Here is an 18822-nt window from a genome sequence, read left to right as displayed (position 1 = left end):
CAATTTTAGTAAAATAAGTTATATCCAAACAGACTCTTTTATTAACCAAGGCTTAACATAGTTTACTTTATTGATGATTAATCTTTGGTTTTGAAGTGAGAAGACTAAAGACCCATGAAAGTGCCCTTTTAGACCTGTGGCTGAAGTCTTGGAAGACCAAAAACCACTCGGGTTTGGCACGGCAAATCAATAGAGTGTAGAATGGGAGGTAGATGACAGCAACTGTGGCTGAAGTCTCGGAAGACCAAAAACCACTCGGATTTGGCACGGCAAATCAATAGAGTGTAGGATGGGAGGTAGATGACAGCAACTTTTTTTTTATTGGAATAATGAGGATAATTTCTGACGAGCTTCGTATTCAACACGGTGGCTCTAGCGCAGACAATGTTGTCAATTATTGCTACTGATTTTTACAAATAATTCCTAAAAATTTTGCCTGACTACAATTTTTTTTCTATTGGAATCTTATTAACCAAGGCTTAGGATAGTTTACTCGTGTGCCAAAACAACAAATATCCATATCAAGTGATATATATAGTCCCGGTTTTCCGTGAAATATGATGAATAAAAAAATGGTGAAGAATCTATGAATCCCTTAAATTTTCAGTGGACTCTTGCATTTGAGGTTCTTCTATTCGTTAATTAAATCATTTATTACCTACTTAAAAAACACACACATACAAGGAAAATAAAAAGAAGTCACTATATATCCACACATAAAATGGTGTATTTAACCCTTTACAGAAGGCAAATTGTAACTTCAAAATAAAAACTGCTTGAAGAGGGCTCCCTATCTGACATGACCAAGACTTCTGATTTTTTTTTTAACAAATCTTCCTCGTCCCAATAAAAATCTAAACCAGCAAACTAACAAATATTATTTTTTTCAATGTTCTAAAGCAGAGATAGAGATGCTTTTCAATGCTCTCATTACAAAAAACTTTTCACTTCAATCTTCTCCACCCTAGACCAACCTTAAGACATAAGAGGCTTACAGATCAATTATCAATACTTTCTTCCTTTCTTTACCCAAGAATTGTATAAATTTTCAGGCTGTAGGCAATATATTTTGACCAAAAGAGGTGTTAATAAACCTGTAATTCCCAGTATCTTGATGTAGCCTTTAAAATCTCAAGGCTCATCTCTGTTAACTGAACTTGTAAATTCATGGGAGGGTGGCTGTGTCCTGCATCATTTCTGAATGCCAAGGAAATGAAAACATTATCCCATTTAAATGGCTCATTAAGTCAGATAACCATCCTTCAAATAGAAGTCATCTGTGTTGAGAATGATAAAAGAATAACTTAAAAATTGCAATTAATATTAGTAATTTGCTGAAACCATTCCAAGTCCATGTGGTGCCCAACAACCATCGAAATCACCATTAGACGAAAATTATATTTATGATTCAAAGGTGCGTCATTCCAAGTATAATCAAAGAAGAGCAGGGATACTGAGAGATCCCATGTCAAGCACTCTTGGCAAGATCTGTAACAATACAAGGAAAGTAAGCACTGATAAAGCCAATAACAGTGTGCAGAACTGGTGGCCAAGATGATCTCAAGAAACTATACCTCTCCTAATCGGGCATTGATCTTCAAGGGCACAATATCATCAGCCCGGGTTACACCCACGTTCACAATTGCAGTAGCTGCACCTGCCTCATGAGCAGCTCTGTGGAATTCAATGTTAAAAGCCTTTCAGCTAAAGAATAAAATACTAAGAGAAAAATGTGTGGGTGGCTCCTTCTCTGTCAGCTTTATTGCTTTCTAAATCAGAATCTTGATACTAAAATCAAACAAGTCTTCTAGTACTTAATTAATCTGAGCTATACAGGATATCAAGAAGTGATTATAACATATATGTACATGGAAACAACTTATTCAGACATCAAACTGTATATTTACTCTAGCCCAAATAAACATTGATATTAAAAACCATTCATCCCTCCTGCAATGTCAATATAATCTTTGAAACACATGCAGGCTAAAATAACTCTGCAGTTTGAGCTTTAGCCACAAACTAGTACAAGCTTAAGTAAATTCAATTTTTAATATGCACAAGTAAAACAGACATAACTGCACAACGGAGGATGCATCAACAGCATTGACTTAATCCCAACAATTCGAATAGAAAATAATCATAAATTTTGTGTATTTAATTCTTGCGAAAATACATTTGCAACTGCTAAACTATGATTATGTGCTGTTAATTCATATATCATTGCTCACTCTCTTCTTGACAGTGGTCCTTTATTCAATTTTATATGCTGCAGGTTTTGCTTACTAATTAGGATAGACCAAGCACAATAGAGAAAAGATACTTCCTTATGTAGAGGTATGCAGCAAGCATTGCCTATGTAATATTAAACTTTTCGCTCACTTCAATGTGAAACATGTGTACAAAATAAATATGTACCTGAGAAGCCGGAAAGCAGACATGGTCATCATAGATGATCCTAACACAAGAAATGCGTCACATCCTTTTGCAGCTTCCATTGCCTTATCAGCTCTATCCTTGGGAACATTATCACCAAAGAAAATAACCTTCAAAGTTACCACGTAAAACAGAAGTATCAAAAAGACCACCTTAATTGAGTTTCCAATGTACTTAAGAAAAGTTATGAAATGTGTGTAAAACTGCTGGGTGCAAATGAGCAGTACCCAAAAAAAAAAAAAAAAAATTTGAACAACACAAAAAAGAAAAATGGAAAAAATGGCCCTTATTTTATTGCATGTAATGTAATCACCCAGCCTTCAAACAACTTAAATAAATTTATAGACCTACAATGCATACTCAAGATGCAATCTCCCCTTTATTTGTACATAAAATATGTAAGAACTTTTCCATAGCTTAAAGGGGACGTGTGCTCATTTGAAGGGAATAAACAGTATCAAATACTTATTTTCTAGCATGAAGATCTAGGCCATTTTTCTGAAGTTGAAAACTGCTTTTGGATCTTTCTAACTTCTTAATTCATTTTTTTTTTTTTTAACTAACAATAACTATAATGACCAGACCCAGTCAATTCCATTATAGTTGTGTGATGGTGCCTTTGCCAGCTTGTCACATGGATATGCACCTGAGGGCCACATTCATGATCCTACTTCTGTTAAATTATGAGTGCTTTCAGAAAATGTAGACAGAAAACTTTTAATTTTATAAAAGCAAAAAAAATCTTACATCAGGTTTGAGGACACCATTGCATTTTTGGCAAGTAGGGATATGAAAATCCTCTTCCCAAAACTTTTCGTCAATTTCAATATCACCATCAGGTCTTTGCTTCATGCCAAAACTCTTGTCCGAACCAGGGTTTCCATAATCAAAACTTTCAATTGCTGCCGCCCACTGCAGTAAAAATTGAAATCTTGCTAATCAGTCATGCATCCCAAATAATATAAGAGAAAGAAAACAAGGGTTTGTGGCCAGATGAAACATTAGATTTTATTTTCCAGGCATAGACAGACAGTTAAAGGATTCATAAATTAGAAGGCCAGAAAATCTATATTTACAATGCAAAAGGATAGATCTTGCCTACAATTATATTTTTAGATCGTGAATATAGGATTGAATTCTTCTCAGAAGAACACAGCCTTCCATTGGACATAGATTAAGGCTCACTCATAAATCTCCCTTCTTAAGCATAAAGAGAAGATGACAACGTTCTGAGCCAAAAAAGGTGACAATGTGAAAGTAACCAATTATGTGATATGAGAAGCCTAGATTGTTGCGACTCCAGGAAGAATAAATTACTCAAAATTAACCAAATTAACCTTTGGATTGAGCTCCTTCACTTGATCTTGAAAATAATTCCGACAAAAAGAAAATCCACAATCTAGACAAACTACAGTATACACAGTCCCATGTAGTTCAAGTGGGTTGCTACCAGCACGATGATGCAGCCTGAAACAGAATAAATGATAAAATTAATCCCATTGGCTTTTCTCCTGACACAAGTAGAGTTACACATTTGAAAGAAAAGGACATACAACTGCTAGTTACCTGTCAACGTTTTGTGTAATCATAAATTTTATCCGGCCAGCTTTCTCTAGAGATGCTAAAGCAATATGAGCTGCACCAGGCTGTGCTGCAGTAAATCGTCTCCATCCAGCATAACTCCTTGCCCAATACCGCCTGCGGGCCCGACTTGATCGGAGAAACTCCTGTTGAGAAATCCACAATACTAACTTAAGAAAACTTGATATTTAGAAACACAAACAGCAGTAATTTACAAGATGAACATTCAGAGCTTTGATCAACTGCGTCAATGTTTTGTGAATTAATTTAACTCTTCTTCTTCCTCCACTCAATCTTAAAAACAACGGCATGTCTTTAGAAAGGAATTGGAAATAGTCACTATAAAACATAAGATACCAGTATCATAATCCAAATTAATACTCCCTTTGTCACATAATGAGTGACCCAGTTGGAACATGCACAAATTTAATAAAAAACAGAAGAAAAAATAAAACAATCTTGTTCTATAACTTTCCAATTTTTTCCTATTAAGATTAATCAACACATAAATTGAGAGACATGCATTAGATGTATTGTGGGAAAGAAATTCCTTGATAGTTGGAATGGAAATATATTATGGGACAAAAAAAAAATGCGAATTGAGCACTCATTATGGAATTGAGGAAGTAGTAACTAATGAAAATATGCCAAATTATTGGGGCCATTGGTTTGAATAGATGATTATTTTCAAATTCTTAGCATGTTCATTGAGTTCTGAATAATATTAAATTTATCCAAATATAACTTATATGCTACTAAGCCTCCCTATTTAGTCTTGCTCTTTTCAATAAACCTTCAAAATTAAATGTGTGATCCCTCCTTATTAAAAATTGATTTAGGCTGTGACAACTTGCAGCTGAATATATAGAGGGAAAGAAATTAAGAAGAAGAAGATTTAATGCCAAGAACATTGTAGCAAAACTGGCGCCTTTTGGTGTTTCCAACACAAACATCCAAGGCTCAAATCCCTTCTCCTCCCAACTATTGATTTATAAAAATAAATAAAAAGGGAGGATTTAAGAGAGAAGATGAAACAGGTTGGAGGGATGGAATGGATCAGAATATAAGAAAAGCAAGAAAGTAGAGAGGAGAGTATATTCGAGAGGATTAGGGGTATAGAAAGCGATGAGATATAGAGAAATATCATACCAAGAAAAAGAGAGCAAGATGAATAAGGGAGCAGTGCACCAGAAAAGAAGAAATGAGATAGCAAGGGAAGAGGGAAGACCAAAAAAAAAAACTAAACATATAGAAAAGTAAAAAAAAAAAAAAAAAGTACTCATCTATTTTACTCCTTTACTGAATCAGAAAGATGCCTTCTAAAGGCTTTGCAGTACTTGGGGAACAGGAAATTATACTCTAGATCTATAAATTGTCCTTATAAAAAGATACATCAAGACCTACATCTCCTACTTCAAGCATTGAAGAAAGTTTAAAAATATAAATATTACAGAAATCACTAAAACATTTTCCTAATATATCTAAATACTTTTGTGGGGTAATCGTAACAAAAAAAACATACTGCTATAGGGGATAAATATCACAGCACATGCCTTCAGATCACCTGATGAGTAATTGGTTTGAAACCAGAACTATAAGCACCATTGGGGCTGCAACATGATAAAAAATAAATAAATAAATAAATAAGCCGATATTATTTAAAAAGTAGAAAAATATTACCATTTAGGGAAAATAAGGAAAAAAAAAAGATTTGGCATTTGATAAATTTTAAAAGGAAGCATCACTTTACAGGTATGATTAATTCCACCACAAAGCCTTAAAAATATATTTAGTGTGACATATTGAGCGCAAGAGCACTTTAATCAACCCAAAGCCCACTCCAAAAAAAAAATAATAATAACAATAAGGTTTGTCTTTTTTTTTCTTTTTTTTTTTTTTTTTTGCTAAACACAATAAGATTTGTCTTGAGACTTGGGTTAATGCTAAACCGCATAATTACATGAACCAGAGGCTTATGCAGTGACATATATTCAATCTAACAGAAGAGTGATTTTTTTGTCCTGTGATAAAATCACAAATGAGAAAAAAAAATATTGAGATAATAGGTGAGTCTACCTCTAACAGGGGCTTGCTGAACAAATTTGTATGAAAACTGAGATAGCTAGATTCATTTTCTTTGTTGATGACAACCAGCTACCAAAATGCAGCATAGGCCACAAACATCATATAAGAGTACACATATTAAACAGTATTGGAAGCCTATAAAACCTTTGATATTCATATGGATAATTGATATGATTTGAAAGGTACAGCAATAGTCAAAAGAAAATGCGGATTGACTGGATCAATGAGACAATTGAGAAGAAGTATCAACTATTACAAACAATTATGCAAAATAATTGAAAATGTTTTGGGTAGAGTCTATATATGCCAATGAACAAAGAGCACATGCTTGATGTGATCAATATTAGGTGCTGCATCAGCAACATTAAAAGGTCTTTATTAGAAACAAATAAAACACAAAGGTAGAAACATCCTTTAGTTCTGTGTGCTTATGTGAAATAGTAATTTGGGAAAAGTTTCAAGAAATTTGTGGATCTTATAAGCTTACAAGAACCAAAGAGGAGGTAGAACCTTCTATAATCAGGAATTCCACATTCTGTACTGATTCCAGCCCCCGTTAATACCATGAGCTTGTTACTGCACGATAGCAAATAACCAATGAAACAGAATCTGGCAAGAAAACAATTAAAAAAAGAGCTAAAAACTAAGCACTAGGATTCATAAGATAAATTTCATAAGAAACCTGGAAGTTTAAAATATAACTATATGTGAGAACATCTAAGATTGACCTTTGATCAAAGAATTGATATAAAAGGTTGATATCACTAGTGCTAGGAGGATCTGAATCAGGAACCAACTTCTTGTCCCTCAAAAAGTTTGAAGGTGCTCTTTCTCCTCTCCCTGATGAGGTCCCAGGAAATGAGATCCGGCATGAAGTTTTAACAGACTTTATAGAGCCCTGAAACAAAATGACTCTTCTTCCTCTACTTGGAGATTTCCAATTACGGTGACTTGATTGAGGAAAACCTAAAAATAAAAAAGAAATTTATACAGAACATAAGTAAGAAATTTATCTAATAACGCTAAAGAATTTGATGGATGGCATGGGCATACTTGCCTGTCATAATTCTCGCCAGCACTTCACCTGCACTTCTAGAGGTCTGCTTATCCAAAGTGAATAATTCAGTATTAAAAAAATTCAATCCACAACTGAACAGATTCATGGAGAAATGATGCCAAAATAACATATCAAACAGTATAGACTACTTTTCTTGTAGACTCAAATGGATAGGCATATATGAATTTTGATGAAATTTTATTCAAAGAAGCTTCTGCAGAATGTACATTTCATTTGTCCACTATAATAAAATCTCCAATCATTATTTTTGAGAACTAAAAGTTATCAATATACTCCTCAGATATGTTCGCATAAGATTGTGAATGGAGTTCTTATTTGCTTTCAATTCAACTATTTGGTACAATTCCTTTTTGACATTATTTTTTTCTATACTCAACATTTGATGTAATCTAGACCAATCTAAAATGCACCTAAATAAATTCTTCTCTTTGGAGCTGTGTACAAAATAATTTGACAATGATGAAAGATAAAAGTGCCTCCACTTATAACTGAAATAGACTTTAAAGAAGCAGCAAGCAAATATATGATTATAGCAATTATTTCATCAAATGTGAAGTAGTATTTTAAGAATTCCAGTACCCATTTCCAAACTTGAACCAACACATCATTCTATTTCCTTCTCATCTTTCGTCTCCACCCCAAAAAAAAAAAAAATCCTTAAAAGTGTTATAATTCTCCTCCTCCAAAACCCAGAAATGCCTACGCTTCTATTGTTGAAGCAAATACAAATGGACCCTTTGGCTTCTCTTTGGTTTGGAAAATAGAATAGCTAAGTGAATAAAAAATACAGATGAACTTCATGAGCAATATTCATTATTTTTCACAAAAATCATTTTTTATTTATTTAAATATAGCAGAATGGTAAAGATTAGAGGAAATTAAAGAGAAGAAAGTATTGGAACTTACAGAGAAGAAGAGTGGGTGAGAATGCAAACGCATGAGCATAGAAGCCATTTGGTTGGCTGGCGTTTTGAATATCAGATTATTTCTTCAGCAAAATTTAAGGTGGTCGGATTATGGCAAAAGGAGAAGAGGTTGTTTCGTTGAGTTTGTGGTTGTGCTTGTGGGTCTATTTTTATTATTATTATTATAAAGATGTGTTTGTTTTTGATAATAGAAAGAAGCATGGGAGAAATCGAGGGGGTAGTTAATTGTTTCTCACTTTCCTTGTCTTCACAATTTGGTCCACTACCACTTGCGTTGGGTGACACTTTTTTTCCCACGTTGCATAAGTCTCCACCCATCAATTTCGAAAAGTCAGGGACTTGTAATTAGTTAGTTATAGTAGTAGTATATACAATAAGAATTAAGATGAGTTTTCATGCTCTAGTATGAGTTTTGCATTATCTACTAGAGACTAGAGAGCTCATTTACCTTAACTAAATTGTTATACAATTTTTTTTTTTTTTTTGAAATCATACTTTACTCCCTACATTATATTTTTCTTACACTTTCCTTTTAAACTATAATAATACACACTTACTTTTCTAAACTATATTCTTTTTTACACTTACCTCTCTAAATTATGAGATTGCACACTTATTTTCATGGGTAACAGTTTAGGCAAGTAAATATGCAATCTTTTTTTTTTTTTTTTTGGTGAATACGGAGCAATTGCATTAAGAAATAAAAGTTCTACAATCAGAGGGGCCAAGCCTATCACGGTGCTTGCCTAGGAAATCAAAATTCAAAAGAGGGATAACAGTATGGGGAGGGGAAACAAAAATACAATCTCCACCATCACCAGCAGCTCCCATCTGAGCCAAAGCGTTTGCCTCGCGGTAACAATGTAGAATCCTAACTTGAGGCAGTTGCAGCAACAGGTACCTGCAATCATCAACAAGACCCGAGAGGTCCCCATTAGTGTTGCTATCACCAGAGATAAATGAAATTGCTGCAGTTGCATCAAGTTCGATCTCTACTACCTGGGTCTTCAAATCCAAACAAAGAGTGAGCCCCTCCCTAAGCGCCCACATTTCAACTGCTATACTAGAACTGACCATCATTGCCTTTGCAAACCCCCTAATCCACAGCCCATTACTATCCTTGAGCAAACCACCACAACCCAATGAAGCACCTTCTTTACTAAATGAGCCATCCGTATTCAACTTGAACCACCCAAATTCAAGCTTGGACCATCTAACTTGCTTAACTATTTTGTTCTTTATCTCCTCCTGGTTTGCCACACAGTAAAAGAACTCCCTAACTTGCATCTCCACGGCCTGGACAAGGTTGTGGTTTGCTTCCTGCTGCTTAAAAGCCTTACGGTTGCGATGCAGCCAAAGGTTCCAGATCCTAAACAAAAAGAAACACTTCCACGGGTAGTCCTTGTGAGTGGCCTGGCGTGGGCAGTGGGCATTAATGTGGAGCCAGTCCGCAAGGTCACCAGTGAAGGAAGGTTGGGCCTGAGGAGGGCACCCAGCCAACCGTCAGAACTCCTGCGCAATTGGGCACTCCCTAAGCACATGTAGTATGCTTTCTTCATTGTCTGTGCAAAAGGCACATCCCCCTAACCCCTCAATACCTCTATGGGCCAAGATGCTCTTGACAGGAAGGCTATTATGAAGGCATTTCCAAAGAAAGATTTGGATTTTAGGCAGAGTCTTGATCTTCCATACCCACTTACCATGAAAATCGTTGGCACTCAGGTCTTCTCCAACAGCCAACAGGTAAGCATTTCTTGGATCAAAATCACCATTAATGCTCAAAATCCAGCTCAACTGGTCCTCCCTCACCGAGATTCTTCTAAGCGTGGTCGCCTCAATAGCATTTTGTATATCTGGACTTAGCGAAATGGATAACATCTGCAGATCCCAGATACCATTAGTGATAGCATCCTTAACCATCAATTTGTCCTCTCCTCTTCCCAGTGGCCCTTCAACTAAAGATCTCAATATACCTGCACTAAGCCACTTATCATGCCAGAGATTGAGATTACTGCTACTACCAATAGTCCATTTTGCTCCTCTATCACAGATAACCTTCCCCTTTTCCACAGCAGCCCACACACGGGATTGCCTTCCTTTCTTAAGTTGCCTTTGGCACTGATATTTCTTATGAAGAACCTCAGCCCAGCCCGCACCTCTACTCCTAGTCATTCTTCTGTAGAGTTTTGTTGCAAGAGTAAGGTTTCTTCCCTTGGCCTCCTGGATGCCCAAGCCACCTCTTACCTTAGGCTTAACAATCTTAGACCAGCTCACCATGTGCATTTTCTTCCCCAATTCACTAGCTCCCCATAAGAAGTCTCTATTAGTTCTATCAAGGTGGTTAAGTACCCTGGCCGGCAGGACACAACCTTGCATTACATATGAAAGGGTAGCCGAAATAACCGATTGAGACAGAATAACTCTTCCTGCCATAGACAACATATTTGCTTTCCAACCTTGGAGCTTCGCCTGGACTCTTTCAATAATGAAGTTAAAATCTTGAGAGGTTGAACCCGGGTGTTTTAAGGGGAAACCCAGGTACTTACCCAAATTTGGAGTTGAGCTAAAACCCAAAACATCACTCAAATCTACCCTAGTACTTTGGCTAACATTGGGGGAAAAGTAGACCTTAGACTTGTGAAGGCTCACTTTCTGTCCAGACAGGTCACAAAAGGTGTCAAGTGCTTCTCTAACATGGCAACAATTCTTCAAGTCAGCTTTGGCAAATAAAACCAAATCATCTGCGAAGAATAGATGAGAGAAAGCAGGACCATTCCTTGAGGCTTTCACAGGGTCCCAAAGCTTTGCCTCACATTTTTCTGAAATAAGATAACCCAACATCTCCATACACAAAATAAATAGGTAAGGAGACATAGGGTCTCCTTGCCTAATTCCACGAGAGGGCAAGAAAGGGTCTAATTTCCCACCATTAAAAAGCACAGAGATGGAAGGTGAGGAGACACAACTCATGATAAGTTTAACAAGCTGATGAGGAAACTTGTACAGAAGGAGGATATCTCGGATGAAATGCCATTCAAGTCTATCATAGGCTTTTTCCAAGTCTATCTTAATCGCCATGTAACCTACTTTACCCCTCTTAAGACTCATGGTATGAATGATTTCTTGAGCAATAATCATATTATCCACCCCCAATCTGCCAGGAACAAAAGCAGTTTGAAGAGGGGAAATAAGACTAGGCAGAAGCGGTCTAAGCCTCCTGACAATCATTTTGGTGACCACCTTGTAGATGGTGTTACAAAGGCTAATAGGCCTAAACAACCCAATGGAATCAGCTCCTGGACATTTAGGAACGAGGGTGATAAGAGTTTCATTGAGGTGAGGGGGCATAGCATAATTTGCAAAAATTTCCTTAACTTCTCCGAAAACAATTTCACCCACAATACTCCAATACCTTTGGAAAAAGCCAGCATGTAACCCATCGGGCCCAGGGGCTTTGAACGGCTTCATACTCCAAAGAGCCTCCTTAACTTCTAAGATATTGATTTCCGATATCAGTTGCCCTGAATCCTCAACAGGCACACAGAGTGGCCAAGTAGGGATATCCCAAACGGCTCTCGGGGCACTAGTAGCACTGGAAGAAAAAAGATCTTGATACCCGTTTCTGAGCAAGGCAACAATATCCCCTTCATTATGCACCCAGTTACCAAGGCTATCCATAAGGCAAGAAATCCTGTTACGCTTCTGTCTAATAACAGCAGAAGTGTGGAAGAATTTAGTGTTCCTATCCCCTTGAATAAGCCAATTATACCTAGACTTCACAGACCAAAACTCTTCTTCTTGCTGGAGAATTTCAAAGTATTCCTTCCTCAACTGTGCATCAAGACTCAGAAGGTGATCACTGGGACAAAAGGCTAGGCTAGTTTGAACCCTTCAATCTTGCTTCCACCCTATTCTTCCTATGAAAAAGATTACCAAATACTTCCTTATTCCAAATCTTGACATCAGTTGTAAACTTGTCCACATTTGGTTTAAGGCGTAAATCATCAGCCCACGAGTCCCTCAGAATACCCTGAAAAAGGGGGTGAGACATCCACATAGGCTGAAACCTGAAAGGTCTAGCAACTTGGATGCAGGAGCATTTTCAAACTTCAACAAGACAGGACAATGATCAGAATGAGTGCAGGCTAAGTGATGGATAGTAGCTTCTGGGTAGAGGTCACTCCACAAGGGGTTGGCAAAGCCCCTGTCCAACCGCTCTTGAATAAAATGACCCGTATCCCTTTTATTAACCTAGGTATATTTAGGTCCATGAAAACCCAAGTCCACCATACTACAAGAATCCAAACATTCCTTAAACAGCTGGACACGTCTAGGATTAAGAGGTTTCCTCCAAGTTTATCATGTTTGGAAAGAAGCTCATTAAAATCACCCAACATAAGCCAGGCCAGATTATGAAGTGAAGCAACAGTAGATAAATTATTCCAAAGTAATTTTCTTTCCTCTAGTCTAGGACTTGCATAAATAGAAGACAGAAGCCAGTTAAAGTTTGTAGAGCGTACCTTGACCACCACATGAATCTCTTGCTCTGTTTTCGTCAGGAGGGTAACCTCCACAGCATTAGAGTTCCATAACACCCAAATACCGCCGGAGTAGCCGATAGTATCAGAGTGAATGGCTCTATCAAATGGGAGCCTGTCCGTAACTTCCTTAGCTCTAGCACCACCCACTCTAGTTTTCGTTATGATAACAATGGAAGGGGAGTGGGCATTGACCAGATCAGCCAACACACTTTGAAAACGAGGGTTCAAAGCCCCTCTGCAGTTCCAAAATAATATATTCATTGATGGGGAAATTGATAAGGGCGAGGGCCAATCATTGGTGGTTTGAGCCTCCAGCTTGCTCAGTGACCTCCATCCCATCAACAAAGTCTCCCTGGGCACCTTCTCCCCTTTCACACAAAAGATTGCATGGTCTAACACCCCCAGCATTCTCTCGCTTGAGCAGATGAGCAGACTGAAGCAAGGTAGAGGGGCAACCATCGATACTAGCTTCTTCGATATCCGGTTTCCCCTGCACCAAACTGCGGCTATCTCGGTTTTCACCATTTTCTTTTCCACGAGCTCTTCCTCCTGGCCTAATTCGCTCAAGCTTTGCTCCAGTAATCGCGGAGATAGAGTCCTCCAATTAGAAAGCAAGTATTACGCGGATAATAATTTAGGGAAATAAGTATGTATTTTCATAATTTAGAAGGATAAGTGTAAAAGGGTATAGTTTAGGAGGAATATAATTACTTTTTATTTTTTTATTTTTAATGAGAACTAATAGGATTTGTTTTTCTATTGATTATGCCAAATAAATATAATGTTTCTGGATTTTTTTTTTTTCCCTATTCGATGGTTAAATAAAAAGATATTTTTCTTTTCGTTTACCTCTATAAAAAAGCTAGGCCGGTATTGTTAAGCTAAGAGGGAACGTGTTTTTTTTTTTTGGGTTAATATTGAAATTTGATTTGAAGCTTGGAACATATAACATCTTGATTATTCATATTTTTTAAAACTACTTTGAGGAGTAATTTTTTTTTAATAAGTCATTGTGGTTATGAGTGCTTTTTAAATATATGTGTATAGTTCAACTTTATTTTTTAAAATGTATAAAAATGTTATTTAATAACACATTTTAATGCACTTTAACCACTGTCTCACAAAAGCCATAAAAGACATAGGAGGAAGTAGAGCATTCATATCAGTTCGTGTAAATTTTTTTTTTTTTTTCTATTTTAGCATAAGAACCTAACTTTTCTATGTTACTTAACCACTTTTCAAAAAACACATTACATATTATCTATTTTAAACTCTATTTTATAAAAATATTAAAATTTCTTAATTTTTTTAATTATTTTTGTTTCTTCACACACCACAACCACTCTCTTCTTTCATCCTCAAAAAAACATATAAAAAAATTTAAAAGAAAGAAAATTTGAAATGTACAATAACTATGCTCGTTTATATTTACACAACATGCTATTTATGCGTATGGACAGATTAGGGCTAATTTTTTTTTAATTGACCAATGCTAGAACCAAAAAACTTAACACAACTTTTCATATGACAAGTTGTGAGTAACGGAAAAAATATGGTGGATTCATGTGGATCCAGAATTTTATTACCCAGTTATGATAAAAATTATGTAAGTTTTTGATGCTACTAGCATTTTCCTTAAATCTGTGGGCAGGCTAAAAAGCCCAACAAGTTTCTCAAAAAAAAAAAAAAAAAAAAAAAAAAAAAAAGCCCAACAACGTGTTAAAAAGGCCCTCATCATCTCCAACGAACGAGTAGAGTAAAAGTAATGGCTTTGCAAATTTGGTTCCCTCTCTTCAACCATTACCACAACCACAATCTCTGTAAACATGATAGATATGGTCCAACATTAATGTCTTCTCCCAGAACCCTCTTCTCAGTTACATTGCCCAAAGCTTCTCTTTCATCAACTCAACAACACAGCCCAGATAACACTCATTATTTGAATTTGAATATTAATAATAACAACACTCACAAAGCAACTCAACTTGGTTTTTTGAGCAAGAGGAGGAACCTCAACCTAGTAATTCTTGCATTGTTTTCAAATGGGTTTTTGCCAAACATGACAACAAAGCCCATTTTGGCTGAAGAATTGCAGCTCCAAAGGTACATAGATCCCAAGGAGGGTTTCACTCTCCTCAGACCCTCTTCTTGGATCAAGGTACTACCTTTCTCTCTCTACTCTACTCTACCATGTATGTGTTGTGTGAATTTGCTTTGAATGTATCTACTTTTTGTTAGATTAAATTAGATTCAATTTTCTAAGAACTTAAAGCTTTTGGGACGGTTGGTAATTTATTATGGTTTCGTAGCAAGAGGTTCCCAAAGCCTATTAAATTCATCATTTCCTAATAGCTTAAGTTTTGGGACAACGGTTAATTTATAGTATGAGCATACAAACCAACAGACAGACACACTTTCAGTAATGTTGTTTGTATAATCGAGGTTGGTTTTGTGTGGATAGGTTGATAAGGCAGGGGCAACTGTTCTGTTTGAAGAGGCTAATAAGGGAAGTAACAATGTTGGGGTTGTGGTAGACCCAGTTCGTCTTAAAAGCCTTGGAGAGTTTGGGACTCCTCAATTTGTAGCCGAAAAGCTTATACAGGCCGAAAGGCGCAAGGTAACTTTTTTTGTTTAAATGCTGCTTTCTGGTGGGTATTGTATGTACTTGCTTCAAATGTGGAAGGAAGGAGATTTAAATTGAATGAAGTTCTTTGTTGATTCTTAGTGAAATGGTAAAAGCAAATCCAAATGGACACATGAAAAAAAGAATAGGATGGCCAATAAAAGGGTAAAACCACATTTTTAAAGATTAGATATTTTCATAATTAGAGAGAGACCTTTGCTTTAGTTTTGTGCAAGCACTTCTGGCTGTTGTTTCACTTTTTCACTAGGTTAATTAATATTTCTGTGTTTTTCTCGCTTAATTTACACCTCAAGGACAAGGTGTTCCAGATGTTTCACTTTGGTTTATAACTCTAATTGCACTGCCTGTTTAAGATTGAAACACAACTTGATCTTTTTTGTTGTGTGTAAACTTTTGGTTGGTAATTGAAGCACCACTATGGCTCTACCCATCTCAATGAGCCATCAAATGCAAATATCTTTATTCTTTCAAGATAACTTTATGCTTCATGCTTGGATGTAATCATTAGTGATTATTTGGTGTAAATATTTTCAACTTTTGAATGGAAAGGATTTTTAAATTGATGGTTGGTTTAAATAAGAGGAAGAACTTTCATTTGGATAACTTGAAATGGTTAATTGTTTTTATCATAGCCAATGAGCTCTAGCTCAATTGGCACCTCATTCCCTTATAAGTTCTAGGTGGAAAGTGTGAGGTTATGGATTCAAGATCCATTGGATGCTTGTGTAACTTACCAATCCAAAATCATGTTTCTTTTACAAGTATCAGTTGAAACAAGCAGAAGGGGACAAGTAAAGCTTCTATGAAAGAAAGTTTACATTAGGTTCTTTCATCAATCCAGATATTTTCACTTATTTTACCCATGTTCTTTTGAACATGATTAGCCCTTATTATATACTAATTCCACTTTGGGGACCCAAAAGGCTTCACTGGTCTGTTATCTATCATTTGACTACTTTTGGGTGTAAAGTGCTATATATGACTGATTGGCGGATTGAATGTCAGAACAGAACATAGGAAGTTTCAGTTGGAGAAACAATTAAAGTCATGCATGTGCCACCTCAGTAATAGTACTTGGATATTTTTTTATGAGTCGTGGCTAAATTATGCTTGGTTGAGTTTGCTGCATCTCTTCTCTCTTTTTTTTTCAACAGTTATCTTGTTGTATAAGGAAATTCAAGGCAAACAGTCATGAGTCCTTTTCTCATATAGGAAAGTACAAATGATGCTGAGGTGATTTCAGTTGCGGAGAGATCTGGCCAGGGAGGCTCACAAGTGTATGAGTTTGAGTATAAGGTTGACAGCACCAGGGGAGGGATGAAAAGGATCTTCTCAGCTGTATTTGTGGCCTCTAAGAAACTCTACCTCTTAAATATTACTCACTCAGACAAACCAGATAGTCCTCTTGATGTCCACACCAGAATGATGTTGGAGCAAGTTCTTCATTCCTTTGATGCAGCACCCCAGACATAAAATCACAACATGTGTCGTGGAAACTTCATTTTTTTATGTCTTTGCTTGATCTTCAAAAGCAAAGGTAATGCCAATCACTTGTCTTGTATTCAGTTTATGTTGGAAGCAAGGATATTGGAAGCTTGCTTGATGAAGTAGTAAATGAGTGTTCTGAAACTGCATTGACATGATTAAAGCCTACTACACTTTTTCCCCAGTTCAGTTCTAGCTTAAATATTCATTACTGAAATCAAAGGAAAAAAAGATGTGGTAGTGTTGAAAACTTGTTGCCAATGTTCTTGTGGATTCCACTAGTGAGATCTAGACATACATTCATAGATAAATATAACTGATACATATATGCATGCATATATTCATAGTTATAGCAGTTATTGGTCTACTTCATGATTCATTCACTTGGGCCATGAAAATAACTTAAAATATGTGAATAATCACACTACGTAGTCGACCCCATTTAGAAATACATCTCGGTTCACCAATTGATTTTTTTATTCAGATGGAAATGCTCTAGAATGGAAGTAACCTTTGCTGGTGGATTCAAATGGCAGAAAAGTATTTTTGTGGCATTCATCAAGAGAAGAATCATCCTTTAAGGATTTATCCATCCTTTCAAGTTATGAGAAGACTATGACGGGTATCACTAAATCCCTGATTATTCATTTTTGTTAATATGAAATCAGTTAAATGGGCTTAAGTTGTAAAGTAACACTAGTGTGCTATTTTTGTCTAATATTTCTTATTCAAGATTTCTTCAGCAAATGCCTCTAGGCTTTTTGTAAATTGTATCATGTATTCCAAGTTTATTGGCCATTCTTTCAACAACAACAACAACAACAACAACAACAACAACAAAAAGGGTTTATTTCAAGTTTGTTGACTCGTGCTGTGGTGGTGGTTGTAACATCCATATTTATAGCTACTAGTGCTACTATCCCTATTGTTATTATTGATGTAGAACAAGTTTGATACTAAAACTGATGCAGTTCAAAATTCTCTAAAGAAGTTTGCAAGAAAAACAAAACTGAAAAATATGATAAATTTATAAATCAACACCTACGCTTATTTGGAATCTGCATCAAGTGGGATATAAAACCTAGGAATTGGCATCTAGGGTTGGCTAAAGTTGAACCATTAGAAAAGTCCAACTTAGGTTTTATTTATCATAAATTCTAATTCTAATGACTTGGGTAAAAGCCTAATTATTGAATATGAAAGTAATCTTGGTTCTAAGAAATTAAATAAAATACTAAAACCTAATTAGTCAATAGGAGCTAAGAAAAAAAATGATATAATTGACCTCTAAAATTAAATAAAACTAAATTAAAATAAAATCCTATTTGCATTTCCCACATCAGATTAAGTATCTAGCGCAACTTGTTGCCTAATTGACCATGTTTTAATTATGTCAAATACTATTGCCGACTGAAGTAATATAAAGAAGACTTGTTTTGGGCACACACGAGGATTAAAAGCCTGGTGGACTATTGGATTTCACATTGCACCAAGTCTTGTCTTGATAACTGAAGTATTCAAATTATGTGCTTAAAGATTAAATATAAGATCGAATATTCAATCAAGAATCAAAATCTTCCCAACCCACCAGTGACATTAAAATTACTCAATTGGAAATTTTATTAATTGAAAAAAGATCATTGCATCTTCGGATTCTAGCAAACCAAAAATATCCACGAAGTCTTAATGCCAATTTCAAACGATAGAATTTTGATACACTTTTCATAAGAATAAAGAGGTGCCTTAGTTGATGAGCCAAATAGAGCCATCAAGCTGAGGAGACATCTGATAGAATACTAATAAGTAATAAGTAATGAAATTAAATAAAATGTAAATTGATTTTTTTGAAATTTTTAGAAAATACAAAGGACTCGGGGCAGAAACTTAGGCCTTTAGTAGTTTAGTTTAGTATAACCAAATGACATACAATGAAGAGTTTTTAGGGGTTGAACTTCTCTGAATTTTGACTCAACCATAATAATTAATGAGATTAATTATAATATTAATTTATTTTTTTAGATTAAAAAATATTTTTAAAAAAATTAA

General features: G+C 35.7%; 3 protein-coding genes across 4 annotated transcripts; 1 reads left to right on the top strand and 2 right to left on the bottom strand.

Moving 5' to 3' along the window:
• Positions 1 to 679: 679 nt before the first annotated feature.
• On the bottom strand, positions 680 to 8280 carry LOC115965597 (NAD-dependent protein deacylase SRT2-like). The gene is made up of 11 exons (XM_031084856.1): positions 8087 to 8280; positions 7160 to 7202; positions 6831 to 7068; positions 6613 to 6678; positions 5582 to 5627; positions 4003 to 4163; positions 3774 to 3903; positions 3184 to 3348; positions 2419 to 2546; positions 1575 to 1674; positions 680 to 1488 (listed from the first exon to the last, which is right to left on the bottom strand). The coding sequence occupies exons 1-11, from the start codon at positions 8132 to 8134 to the stop codon at positions 1435 to 1437; spliced, it is 1179 nt and encodes a 392-aa protein (XP_030940716.1). The 5' UTR covers positions 8135 to 8280; the 3' UTR covers positions 680 to 1434.
• Positions 8281 to 8799: 519 nt separating this feature from the next.
• LOC115964765 lies at positions 8800 to 13172 on the bottom strand. Its single transcript, XM_031084018.1, has 4 exons — positions 12627 to 13172; positions 12047 to 12136; positions 9799 to 11937; positions 8800 to 9585 (listed from the first exon to the last, which is right to left on the bottom strand). Exons 1-4 carry the CDS (start codon positions 13170 to 13172, stop codon positions 8800 to 8802), a joined length of 3561 nt encoding a protein of 1186 aa, XP_030939878.1.
• Positions 13173 to 14374: 1202 nt separating this feature from the next.
• LOC115962843 (psbP domain-containing protein 2, chloroplastic-like) lies at positions 14375 to 17470 on the top strand. 2 transcript variants are annotated; one of them, XM_031081714.1, is made up of 4 exons: positions 14380 to 14805; positions 15109 to 15264; positions 16504 to 16828; positions 17261 to 17470. In XM_031081714.1, exons 1-3 carry the CDS (start codon positions 14413 to 14415, stop codon positions 16762 to 16764), a joined length of 810 nt encoding a protein of 269 aa, XP_030937574.1. In that variant the 5' UTR covers positions 14380 to 14412; the 3' UTR covers positions 16765 to 16828; positions 17261 to 17470. The 2 variants fall into 2 exon arrangements, with proteins under 2 accessions (XP_030937575.1, XP_030937574.1); XM_031081715.1 differs by lacking the exon at positions 16504 to 16828 and having other exon boundaries at positions 14375 to 14805.
• The last annotated feature ends 1352 nt before the right edge of the window (positions 17471 to 18822 follow it).

Source organism: Quercus lobata, chromosome 10 (assembly GCF_001633185.2).
Source record: "Quercus lobata isolate SW786 chromosome 10, ValleyOak3.0 Primary Assembly, whole genome shotgun sequence".
NCBI classification, from domain to species: Eukaryota; Viridiplantae; Streptophyta; class Magnoliopsida; order Fagales; family Fagaceae; genus Quercus; species Quercus lobata.
The sequence above is the reverse complement of the archived record's forward strand: the minus strand, read 5'-3'. Positions and strand labels throughout refer to the sequence as shown.